The sequence below is a fragment of the Nothobranchius furzeri genome, chromosome 12, assembly GCF_043380555.1.
Source record: "Nothobranchius furzeri strain GRZ-AD chromosome 12, NfurGRZ-RIMD1, whole genome shotgun sequence".
NCBI classification, from domain to species: Eukaryota; Metazoa; Chordata; class Actinopteri; order Cyprinodontiformes; family Nothobranchiidae; genus Nothobranchius; species Nothobranchius furzeri.
Window position 1 is genome coordinate 65,012,010 of NC_091752.1, and position 13,273 is coordinate 65,025,282.

The window sequence follows — 13,273 nt, forward strand, 5'->3', positions numbered from 1 at the left end:
AGGAGCTATGACGTCATGTTTGGTGTTTATATTTGCTTAATGTAGTCACCTACTTCCTGCGTGACAGATTGGTGGAGTTACATAAGTGTGTGTGTGTGTGTGTGTGTGTGTGTGTGTGTGTGTGTGTGTGTGTGTGTGTGTGTGTGTGTGTGTGTGTGTGTGTGTGTGTGTGTGTGTGTGTGTGTGTGTGAGCAACGATGGAATACATTATATCCAGCTGTAAACAGAGCTGAGTCGCTCTCTCTCTCTTTCTCTCGCTCCTTCTCTCTCTCTCTGTTCTGGTTCTGTCCCTCCCTCTTTCTGTCTATCCATCTTTCCTCCGGACTGCAGTCTGAATACCAACCGAGCTGCTGCTGCTGCTGGGTGATACAACAGAGTGGGAGGAACATCTTTCCCTGCTTTGCCTCAAAAAAAGAAAAAAAAATGATGAGACATCCTCTTGAAGCTGCTGCAGCAGGTGAGGTTTTGGCATCAAGTTCCCTGCATTGCACAATCCTTCCAGCTTGCTCGGAGAGATAAAACCAAACAAGAGACTGCTGGAGGACGAGGAGGGAAAGGGACAAACGCAAGAGAAAAGAAAGAAGCAGCAAAGAGGGTGTAAGAGACCAGGGCACAGAGCTGAGGACGTGAGTGATTAACACTGCAGCAGAATGAGGGTTAAAGAGGAGGAAGGAGCAGAGGAGCAGCCCTTTGCACACCAGTCGGCTTTTTGAAGAAGCAGGAAAAGGCATCCACGGTGGAGGCGAGAAGGAGGAGAAGGAGGTTGGCTGAGGAGGAGGAAGCCAGAGGTTCTACCCACAAGATGGCTGCTGTGTCCTCTGCCTCTGACTCTGGTGAGTGAGTTTTTATCCTTGGCCATACTCCTTGGCTCAGGCTCAGCATCATCTCTGCTCCTTTCATCCTTTCATCCAAGGCGAGCCCTGCGGCGTTCCTCTCTGAGAGGAACTGTTGCACATTCAGAGATCAGCAGCCCTCACAGAAAGCCTGATCAGCAGAGTGTAGCAGAGAGAAATCAATAAACTTTCCTCCGCTCCTCACACCCTCACATCTCCGCGCCCTCGTGGGGCGTTCTTCGCTTCTCCTGCCAGTCAGTCAGTGACATAACTTCAGCTGTCAGCATTTCATATTCTGTTTGTGTCCAGAAGTAGCCCAGCGGTACTCATCCTGACCTTGTTCCAGTGGTGGGATGATGAAAGGAAGAGGAGGCATGCTGGGAGCAGGGTTGGAGGACATGAGAAGGGTAGAGTTTTAAATGAAAGGAGGCAGACAAGTGTGGGTAATTTCCTCTGACTGCAGGTTCAAACCCGAGGAAACAAATCTTTTCTGGGGTTTTCTTTTTGGTCACACTTAAATGTTTCCGATCAGTAAGAAAACAAATCAGAATCAGACAAATAGAACCAGAATTAATACAAAAGAAACTATCCAAACCACCATGGTCCTATGTGAAAATGTAACGGACTCCTAGGCTGTAACACACTGATCAGCTCAGTGGCCTAGCGGTATGAGTCGTGGTTCAAATCCCAGTCGGGTCACACCAAAGACTTTGAAAAATGGGAGCCAATGCCTCCCCGCTTGACACTCAGCTTTAAAGAGCAAGTCACCCCCTACCAGAGACTTAACCCTTTAGGCGCCATAGTTTTTTCAGTAAAATATGATTTTTTATATCACTATTTAAAGAGCGTGTAGCTTAAATCTGGTTAGAGATAGAGGAATATTGTAAATTAGAAAAATCTTCAGTATGAGCCAAATTTTGTGATAGGAACAAATTCACCCACATAATTTGCATATTATGACGTCATCCGGTGGCAGCCATATTGGATTGCATCACATTTGCATATTTTTGTTGTTTTTTTATGTTTTTGTCTTATTTTCTTAGTGTTGTTATTGTTTATGATACATATATACATATTCCTATGTATACATATATAACTTTGTATGTATATACGTAACATTTATTACTTTATTGGTATTTTGTTATGTTTACTGCATATCAGTCAAGAACACTGTTTTTGGTGCTTCAGCGTCATGAACACATTTCACTCATCCCTTCTTTGGTTTATTTTGTTTATAATTGTTGTATATATATATATGTGTATATATATATATATATATATATATATATAATTACAAATTACAAGATAGATGAAACATTCTGGTACAGGACAAATGTGTGAAACACATTTGGATTGAGTGAACCAATGAAAACTGTGAAATAAATTCAACATAAACGAGGGCCAAAATCAAACATGTTCTGGAAACGCCAGGTGGAGGAGGTGTGTTTTTAGGTGATTCTTAAAGACTGGCAGAGAGGGGGACAGCCTAACTGAGGGTGGCAACTGGTGGCAATGTTTTTGTTCACCACTCCCCCGGGGAGTGGGTCAAATGCGGAGAACAAACTAATGATGGAACTTTTAACACTAGGCAGCTTCGGTAATAGGTCGTAATGAGTCTCTCTGCACTGTCGAGGGATTTTGTTCGATCCGTTGTTGTAATTCATCTCTGCTTGAGGGTTTTCCACCATGAAAAGGCTGTTTGAGGTCAAAGGTCAGATGTTTTCCTTCAGGATGTTCTGCTAGAGAGCAGAATTCATGGTTTAATCAGTTACAACAAGTTGTCCAGGAAGCAGCCCCGGACCATCACACTGCCACCATCGTGTCTCTTAGATTAGACTCATAGATTAGAAAAGCTCAGCCATTTTGTCTCTCGATGGAAGGCTGTTGTTAGTTTAGCGTGCAGGACACAGCAGAGAACGTCTCGGCTAGCAGAAGCTAACTGTTAGCATTAGCAACTCCACCACATGGCAGAACTCCTTCAGGCTTGTGTTATTTGTGGAGAAATATCACCCATGTTTGAACAGTCAGTGGTAGAGTCGTGTTGCTGTTAGCCGATCCGAGGATGTCCAGATCTCAGGAAATAAAACCCCAAATCCTGCTGTCATCTGCTCAGCTCTGGATAACTTCTGGTTTCTGAAACAGGAGTAACAGAGCTTTTTTCATTGGGATCGACTCACAAGGCATTCATTTATATTAGAGACCCCTGCTGAAGTATTAAATAAAGAAGTGAACTTGGTCTTTCAGCCCACAAAGTGCTTTAGATGCCGTTCTGGGTTCTGTTCTTAATTATAGCGTATTGCTTTTTGAGAGCCTGCTTCATGATTTTAGAAAGTTATGTTTCATTTAGTCAGTTTCAGTGTTTTCCTAAAAGTCCTGGGGATTGTTACGGTTTTTGTTTTGTGAACGCGGTCTTTGTGATTGCGCTTACTTCTCTGGAAGACGTTCTTATCCAACGTGACTTTCACACACTGATGGTGATGAGCTATATCGTAGCCTCAGCCCCCTGTGGCATACTGGCAGAGGCACAGGCACTGCTGATCCCTCCGACCACAACCCACTCATGCGTGGGGAGAACATGTTAACTGCACACAGAAAGTTAGTTTTGAATCTGCAACCTTTTAGCTGTTAGGCAACAGTTCTACCAACGACGCATGGTGGTGCCGAGGTTTACGCCTGTTGAAGAGGTCTCACCTGATCTTTCTGTGCCACAGGGGAACACAGGTGCCGTCACCCCCCTGAGCGTCGATTACTGATCCTAGGAGGACCTCAGTCAGGCAAGACCTCCTCCGCCAACACCATCCTGGGGAATGAGTTCTTTGACGCCGGGACGGAGACCACGCACAGCAATGTGGGTCAGACGGAGATCTACGGTCGGCGGGTGACGGTGGTCGACACGCCGACATGGGCCATCCCCGCCGACCCTGATGAAGATGATGAAGAAGCTGAAACTGACAATGCTGGAGCAGAGTCAAACAGTCCAGCGCGGCCCCCACCAAGCCTGGACAGCGAGGGGCCATGCATGGGGGCCATTCTCTGCCCTCCCGGACCCCACGCCATCCTGCTGGTGGTGTCGATCACCAAACCCTTCACCGACAAAGAGAGGAGGGCTGCAGAGGAGCAGTTGACAGCCTTGGGTGGCGGGACCTGGAGGTACTGCATGGTCCTCTTTACCGGAGTGGACAAGCTGACCAAAGGAGTGTTTATAGAGGAGCACATAGCCAACACCGGGGAGGCCTTGCAGTGGCTGGTGGAGCGATGTGGGAGCAGGTAGGATATCTCATGGTTCCCTTACATGTAATGTGTCTCTGAAAGAAAAGAGCAAAGTGACAAAAATAGGAGGGGGGTCGTCACATGGGATTATGCTAAACTTCAGATCTTATAGCTCAGATCCATAGAGTGCCGACACTCAGTATTTATCTTTGGATGGAGAAAAACCAGGCTGTGAATACATACTTCGTCTACACTGTTTCATATAACCAGGCAGCCTCAGAGATCGAGCTCTTTGGCCCAATCCCAATACTCACACCGCACCCAATGGTCTTCTGTGAAGTGCTCTTGGAGAAAGTAAGGCTTCTCTTGCATGGTACACAAGTGTGCAAATAATTGCCAAATTGGGTCAGGGAGCATTGAGTCATCAACTGCAACGCATGCCGGGATGCTGGTCGCCGTGCTACTTGTTTTAAAAATCTATATTAACAACTTTCAAACAAACCACCAAACAATTATTTGAAATTAATTTAAATTCATTGTTGCCAAAACATTCAGAGCATCAATTAATTGTCCTAAAATGAACTACTTTCATTAGAAATATTCACACATGTAAAGTCAACGTGAATGAATCGAATGGTGGCAGCGCTCCTGTCATTGTGTAACAGTAGCTCACAGGCCAAAAAAGGTCAGAGACTCTTGTCCTATGTGCTCGCACCTCTGGCCGGGATCGCGCAATTGAAGGGCGCAAGTGTGGAAGTGTGAGTACGGGACTGCGCTTTTTTGTCAGCCTTCTTGTCTGGGCTGGAGGCTGCTCACTGTTCCGCCTGAAGAAAAAAGGGCAAATATTTCATTGGCTAGACCAGGGGTTCGCAATCTGCAGCTCTGGCACCACAAGTGGCTCTTTAGATCATTTCGATCTTCTACAAAAGTGAGATTACTTTTCTCACGTTATTCTTAAAAATCTGAGAAAAGAGACAAGTACTTTTAGTGGCCCTAATCCGCTTCAGTAGATATTTATCAAAAATGATAAATGATCTGTTTCTAAAGGTCGTGTAACAGATGCAGCTCTATAAAGTTTATTTAGGTGAACGGAGATTGTAAAGACCTTGTTCAGACTTAGTGTTAGGTAATCAAACCTATAGGGTTAGGTAATTAGACATAAAGGGTTAGGTAATAACACATATAGGGTTAGGTAATAACACATATAGGGTTAGGTAATTAGACAAATAAGGTTAGGTAATTACACATATAGGGTTAGGTAGTCAGACATATAGGGTTAGGTAATTACATATATAGGGTTAGATAATTACACATATAGGGTTAGGTAGTCAGACAGAAAGGGTTAGGTAATTACATATATAGGGTTAGATAATTACACATATAGGGTTAGGTAGTCAGACAGAAAGGGTTAGGTAATTACATATATAGGGTTAGATAATTACACATATAGGTAGTCAGAGATATAGCAGGGTATCCACGGGTCCTTAAAAAGTCTTAAAAAGTCTTAAACGAGCTTTTCCAAATTTAAGGCCTTAAAAATCCTTAAAAATGACAAATAATCCTTAAATACAGTTTCCAAAGGTCTTAAATTACCAAAGACCCAATAAACAAGATTCTTTTATTTCTATAAAATTTTCGTGAATTTCTAGTTAGTGTTCAGCATTTTTTGTGTATGATGTTGGCGTAAGCAGAACCGTACACATTCAGTTGGTTGTGAAAGGGGGTTATTTTAAATGAGCACATTAGCTGGTTAAGCTAGTGGGAGTTTGCGCCATGGGGAAACACAAGCTTAATGGTAACAGGATGGCTAATCCCCACGTTCGCGACATGGTTAGCAAAGGTTCCAGGCTATAGCTGGAAATTATAGCTTAAATTTAATTTTTAAAATAGCCTAAATTTGGTCAAAGTGGCCTTAAAAAAGGTCTTAAAAAGTCTTACATTTGTCTCCCTTAAACCTGCAGATACCCTGTATAGGGTTAGGTAATTAGACATATAGGGTTAGGTGATTACACATATAGGGTTAGGTAGTCAGACATATAGGTAGTCAGACATATAGGGTTAGGTAATTACATATATGGGGTTAGATAATTACACATATAGGGCTAGGTAGTCAGACATATAGGGTTAGGTAATCAGACATATAGGGTTAGGTAATTAGACATATAGGGTTAGGTAATAACACATATAGGGTTAGGTAATTACACATACAGAGTTAGGTAATTACACATATAGGCTTAGGTAATTACATATATAGGGTTAGGTATTACACATATAGGGTTAGGTAATTAGACATATAGGCTTAGGTAATTACATATATAGGGTTAGGTATTACACATATAGGGTTAGGTAATTAGACATATAGGGTTAGACAATTAGACATATAGGGTTGGGTAATTAAACATTTAGGGTTAGGTAATCAGACATATAAGGTTAGGTAATTACACATATAGGGTTAGGTAGTCAGACATATAGGGTTAGGTAATTAGACATATAGGGTTAGGTAATTAGTCATATAGGGTTAGGTAATTACACATTTAGGGTTAGGTAATCAGACATATAGGGTTAGGTAATTACACATATAGGGTTAGGTGGTCAGACATATAGGGTTAGGTAATTACATATATAAGGTTAGATAATTACACATGTAGCTTTAGGTAATAACACATATAGGGTTAGGTAATCAGACATATAGGGTTAGGTAATTACACATATTGGGTTAGGAAATGCTCAGATTAGGTCGATCAGATCTATTTCACACTAAAAATTTGCATTCATTGACTCACCCGTCTTGACTCATGATGGGGGAAGGCTGTTGTTGGTTTAGAGTCCAGGAAACAACAGAGAATGTCTCATCTAGTAGAAGCTAACAGTTAGCATTAGCATTTCCACCACACAGCAGAATTCCTCCAGGCTCGTGTTATTCGTGGAAATAAAACATTCACGTTGCAGGGCAAACAGAGTCAGTGGTAGAGTTAAGTTGTTAGCCAATCAGAGGAGAGATGTCCAGATACCATAACTCCAGATCCTTCTGTTCACCTTTGCTAAGACTAACAACATTTCTTTTTGTTTGCATAGAAAACATTTTTATGTATTTTGATGCTTTTTGAGAAACTGAATTTATTGCATATTCTAGCTTTTATTCTATTTGTCCAGTTTGAATACTTGTGATGAAATAACACCAGAATGACATCACTGTTTTGTTTCAGGGTGTTTAAATGTTTTCTGCACATTCCCCTTATGAACTTTTACCTCCTGATGTTTTCCTGACTTGTTCATATTTAGAAACAAAAAGTCCATTTTGAGGTGAGCTGAGCTCGTGTTCACAGACTGACAGACAGAACCGCGAAGCATTAAAGGGTTGAAGGAACTTTCACAGATGCTTTTTGAGCCACAGAAGTCCTTTGATGTGCAGATTTAGGTGAAGTTCTGCTTATAAATGATTATTGACTCTCTCAGGTACCACGCCTTTGATAACACTCGTAAAGAGACGGAGGAAAACACTCAAGTACCTGAGCTGATGGAGAAGGTGGAGGAAATGATCACAGACAACCAAGGTTAGGCAGGTTTTGTCAAGATTCAGCTTTGCAGAATCTTCTGTTGGGATCATCCTAAACAGTGCTCTGAATAATGCAGCGGTGGCTCGTTGCAGGCTGGTACTTTGAGGTGAACGAACTGATCCTGCTGGAGGAAGAGCAGGCCCGGAGAGCTCTGGAGGAGGAGAGGATGAGGATGGAGGAGCACGCCAGGCAAAGGGAGCAGATGATCGGAGGACCGCCCAGAGGTGGGAGGGAGTTTTGAGTTGGTGTGTGTAGGAGAGTGAGTCACTCTGGGAAGGGGCGAGTTAGCATCTGCTGTAATGTTGCCCCCGCTGCCACCCCCCTGGGAGAAGTTCTCTGCGGGTTTAATTGTGTTTCTGCTTCTTTGACATCTTCTGTGTCCTCGGCTGTGCAGAGCTGCGGCTGCTGTTGCTGGGCTGGAAGGGCGTTGGGAAGAGTTCGGTGGGGAACTCCATCCTGGGCCGTCGTTTCTTCGAGTCTGGTCAGGAAACTGAGCTTTGCCTCCGGAGGCAAGCTCTGGTGTGCGGCCGACGGGTCACCATCGTCGACACCCCGGGCTGGGACTGGTTCTCGGTGAGGCGAACCCCAAAGCGAATCCGGCAGGAGTCTCAGCGAGGGGCCGCGCTCCTGCGCCCGGGACCTCACACCCTGCTGCTGGTCCTGCCCGTCGTCTCGTCCCTCACCGCCAGGAAGAGGAGGACGCTCCTTGCCCACATTGAGGCTCTGTTTGGCGACAGCGCGTGCCTCCACACCATGGTGTTGTTCAGCTGTGGTGACTGGCTGGGTCGCACGCCCATCGAGGAGCACATCCTCAGAGGGGGGCGGGAGCTGCAGAGACTGCTGGAGTACTGCGGGAACTATTACCATGTTCTGGACAGTAAGACCCCCGGGAAGGACAGGAGTGTGTCTCTGCTGCTGGATCGGATTGAGGAGATGATCAGGGAGAACGGCGACAGGGCGTTCCTCCCTATCCAGGATGAGTGGCGTAAGTCTTTCACTTTTATAGATATTACACCAATCAAAAAACATTTATTACAACTTAAAGGTGTAGCGGAGGACCTTTTTCTTCTGAGTTGATCATTCTGGTGTAGCTTTCACACAAGGCTGTTGTCGTACGTGCTGTTTCCAGGGTTAGTTTTCACTTCTGTTAACGTGTAGAGCGAAAAGCGTGACGCGTCCAAGATGGAGGTGGTGGAAACCACCCGTTGGGCTTCAGTTTAGCTCTTCAGAACCCTACGGGGGATGTCACGGAGGGTTTGTCCACCGTTCATGTACAGTCAATGCCTCGGATCCAACTTAAAGGTTGACTGCTCTGAGTTGAACGTGCAGGAGAATGTTAAAAATGGTCTTCATCCCATGTAGCCTGCATTCGCCACAGAAAGGAAACAGGCGGGAATATTTAGGGGTCAGGAAAAGCCGGTCTCTTCTACGTCTCAACCACCTTGGCTTTTGACCACAGAAAGCTGTTGTTGGATGAGCCGCCAGGAGAAAGCAGAGCTAGTAGAAGCTAACCGTTAGCATTAGCGTCTCCACAACATGGAGGAACACATTCTGGCTCGTGCTAGTAGAGATAAAACACCACGTTACATGTTGTTGCCCGAGAAAGAAAAGCAAACAAATGTCACAAGTTGGTTCGGGAGGAAGTTAGGACCCAAGATGCAGAAAACCAGATGGACGAGGCAGGGGTGGAAGATGAAATGAAATCCTTTATTTCAGGGATAATCCAAAAGGCAGGGAGCCAAAAACCAAAAATGACTAAATAAGAGATCCAAAAACACTAGAAGCTAGAGACACTAGAAGCACTGGAAACACTAGAGAGCCAACGAGACGAGTATGACAGAAACAATTGACCGACAAACACACAGAGACACAGACAGGGTTATATACACTGGGGAGGATGAGAGGGAGATGAACTGCAGGTGTGTGGGGAGAGAGAGACCAGGTGAACATAATTACTAATCGGGGAAGAAACTAACAAGACCTAAGAATAAAACCTAAGACAAGAAGAGCAGGAAACATAACTAATAATCTAAGGGGAGAGAAAAACCACAAACACCGATGGGAAAAACACACTAAAGAGTCTAATAACATGAACAGCTGTATCTAAAGACTAAGAGAAAAACCTAAAGACCAGAAGGGCAGCAACCATAACTAATATTCTAAGGGGGAAGCTGAAACAAAAGGAAAACACTACAGGAAGAAAAACTACAGGGGCGTGACTAAAAGGGGGCCAAGGGAGCACAGGACCTGGGAGGGGGATGCCTAAGGAGTGAAACCTAGTGGGCTAAAGATCTGGGGACAAATGGGGAACACCAGGAGACACAAGAGGAAGACGCAGACAAGGACACATGAGGGCGCTAGGAGACACAAAAGGAGAACCTAGAGAGGGATGGAGAACATAAGGCGAAACATGAGGGGAGACGCAGACTCAGACCATGACAACAAAGGCATTGGAAGAGCCGCGTTACCCAATCAGAGGTGAGATTATTAATCAGTAAGACTCACAATCCTACTGCTTTCCACCCCCTACTTCCCCGACAGGCTTCTGCTTCTTGAAACAGGAGCGCCAGAGCTTTATTTCCACATAAAATGGCTCACAAGGCATTCATTTATACTGAAGACCACCAGATTTACTGAAGAATCTAGTGTAGAACGCCTTTAACCGTCTTCCGTGGAGTGTAATAACACCGTTACATCAAGCATCCCTCACAGCCCATCATATGACATAATAATGCTCCATTAGAATATTATGATCCTTCTGCTGTGCCAATCTCATTCTGTCTTGTTTTAGAAAACACTAACACAGCTGTTTTATTTCACAGTGAGCGAGGAGAGCTCCTACTCCTCTGATAACACTGAACCAGAGGACGACTGTCGAGGATGCCAACTGCAGTGACACGCGGGCGTCATCTGGCCTCCTCCTCTCGCTCCAAGCCTTCATCAGATCCAAATACCACCTCATGTAACTCGAACCTCATCTAGAGATCCTTCTGAATAGTTTCAGGGAAGAACCAAGCGTTAGCAGCAAGAGACCATACCCACTGTTCACTCAGTCTTAACTAGCTTCAGATGACTCATCCAAATAACACGGACTCTTCAAGCCAAAGAGGGGGGCGAGATGTTCTGCTACCAGTCACAAGAGCTGCAGTAACACGTCTACGTTCAGTCTGCACTGATGATAAAAACTTTACACACGGGATCGTGCTGCAGCGCACTGCAAAAACTCATTTCTGAGTCAGTAAAAGGGACACGTTTTATCTTATTTTTAGTCTAAATAGAAAAAAATATTTTCCAGAAATAAACATTATTTGAAATAAGTTAATTATTCTTAAATATGATCAGATTTTCTGGTTTTTGAATTTTAAAAATCTGCCAATGAGTTGCTAGGCTGGAATTCTCAAAACTAGCTAATAAATCTAATATTACCAGCTCAGTGGCCTAGTAGCAGAGTGTCTTCAAATCTTAGAAATCACCTTTTACAGTGTGTCTTCTCCCATAAATCACGTGACAGATGTGCAATTCAAAAGCTAATTTCTAAGGCTGTTAGCAGACTTCTTAGAAATCAGTTTTTGCGTGATTTATGGGATGAGACTGCAAAAACTAATTTCTGAGAAAGTCAAATAAAAGCCATATTTTTTTACATTTTATCTTATTTTTAGTCTAAAAAGTAAATAATTATTTTATAGAAAAATAGCATTCATCAAAATAAGGTAAATATCCTCAAATATGATCCAAATTTTCTTGTTTTGAGTAAAAAAATCTGCCAATGAGGTAAGAAAATATATGACTAGAATTCCTAAAACCAGCAAAATAATCTAGTTTTAAATTTATTTTCTGGTTTTAGGAATTCTAGCCAAGCCACTTTTTCTTACCCCACTGGCAGATTTTTTTTTTACTCAAAACATAAAATTTAGGATTATATTTAAGAATATTTACTTTATTTAAAGGGGCATTATGGAAGTTTGACAGCCAAAACATGTATAGAAATAATACATTTCTTCTTCATACATTCTCCTGCAATGCCCTGGTCCTGTAGAATGAGCCCTGGCATTTTTACTGTGATTGCCTGTTTTTCTGTAAAATCACAGAAAAAGAGAGATGCTCGGGTCGAGCAGGCTGCTTCATGTGCGTTCACGCTCAGACATAGCCCGTATCATTTGCTATCCGTAGCTTTAGCAGCAGAGAGAGAGGCAGTGCCAACTCAGTGACTTTGTCGCTGTTCCTAACGCCTAGTGACAAACCTAGCTACATTTCTGAGGACCCTTAGCTACTTTCTTCTAAATATTTCCTGCAAATTAGCAACAAAATAGCCATTTTCGCTCCGAACCGTTCTTTGAACGTTGTTTCAGCTGTCATCAAGGATATAAATATTACAGATACAGAAGACATTGCTGGCACTTTAGCTCACCTAGTAAGACGTGGGACTCATGTGGAGAAGACCCGGGTTTGATTCTGGGTGTGAGCATAGTTATTTTAGAGTTTTTTACATTAATGGTATATTTTTTTTACAGTAAGATGCCCAAATTTTTATTTGAGACTCGCCGAACGGCATTGAATTCACAGATAAAAAAAGATGTGGGTTCAACTTTCATTTTGGAACAATTTTTCAAGCAAGGGAAGGGAATGATCTGAGCATGCAGGAGGACTGACCCATCTTAAACCTTTGTCGGCTGTGCTGAAGAGAAAGGTACAGAACCAAATTATTTAATTAATTAGCTGCACGTTCTCCTGTCCTCTGTCCTCCGACACACACACACACACACACAAGGGACTGTCTCAGCTGTTATTTTCGTTAAGAGTGTGCACGTACAGCATGTGCGCCTCGTGCACGAGCCTACTATTGAAGCTGCCGTTACGCTTTTGGCCTGAGGGGGCAATCGCGAGCATAAAAATTCAAAACTCCGTAAAGTCCCTTTAAGCCAATGCTATTTTTCTGGAAAATTATTTTTTGTTGGGCTTAAATATGATAAAATGTCTAAAATATAATTTTTTTTTTTACTTTCTCAGAACTCAGTTTTTGCAGTGCACATCAATTACACAATTTACAGGAGGAGTTGTTTCCTTGTTTTGTCTTTAAAGAGCAAGTCACCCCCTACCAGATTCTTACTCCACTCCCACTTCCTGTTTGAAAAATGCAACAAATGCTGTTGCCTAGCAAACCGAGAGGTCCGAGCCGCTAACAAATACACACACAGGCTCACAACGACATTGTGACATCATATGGTACCAGCTAACGTTCTAGGGTACCTCTTAGCCAATAGCGATGGCAGATTTAAATTCAACTGCAGTGCAGAGTTTTTACCTGACAACGGCACAACACTGACAGTTTTAGGCAGAAAATTATATTTTTAACTAAAATGCACTAAAGTGCTAAACTACACGTGTCTGCAGCACGATTAGACACACATTTATGTAGTTTATCGGAAAAAAAAAGTTGATTTGGGGGTGACTTGCTCTTTTAACAATCATCAACAGGTGCCACTTATGCTCATCGCTCAGTCCCAATCGCTGAGCTCAAGTTAAAGATGTGAGAGCGTGCTCCTCGGAGCAGAAACCTGTACATAGCTTTGGCGTGGCGCCTGCTGTCACTCTGTGATCGTTCGTTTGAAGGACGTTAAAAAAGTTTTATTAGGGTCTGCTCAGGGTGTCGGGGTCAAGCTGATCCCTCTACGA

General features: G+C 43.3%; 1 protein-coding gene across 1 annotated transcript; it reads left to right on the plus strand.

The window, feature by feature from the left end:
- The first annotated feature begins 603 nt into the window (after positions 1 to 603).
- On the plus strand, positions 604 to 10,727 carry si:dkey-110g7.8 (GTPase IMAP family member 8). Its single transcript, XM_015945426.3, has 6 exons — positions 604 to 833; positions 3,545 to 4,100; positions 7,500 to 7,597; positions 7,693 to 7,824; positions 7,995 to 8,585; positions 10,423 to 10,727. Exons 1-6 carry the CDS (start codon positions 803 to 805, stop codon positions 10,494 to 10,496), a joined length of 1,482 nt encoding a protein of 493 aa, XP_015800912.1. The 5' UTR covers positions 604 to 802; the 3' UTR covers positions 10,497 to 10,727.
- The last annotated feature ends 2,546 nt before the right edge of the window (positions 10,728 to 13,273 follow it).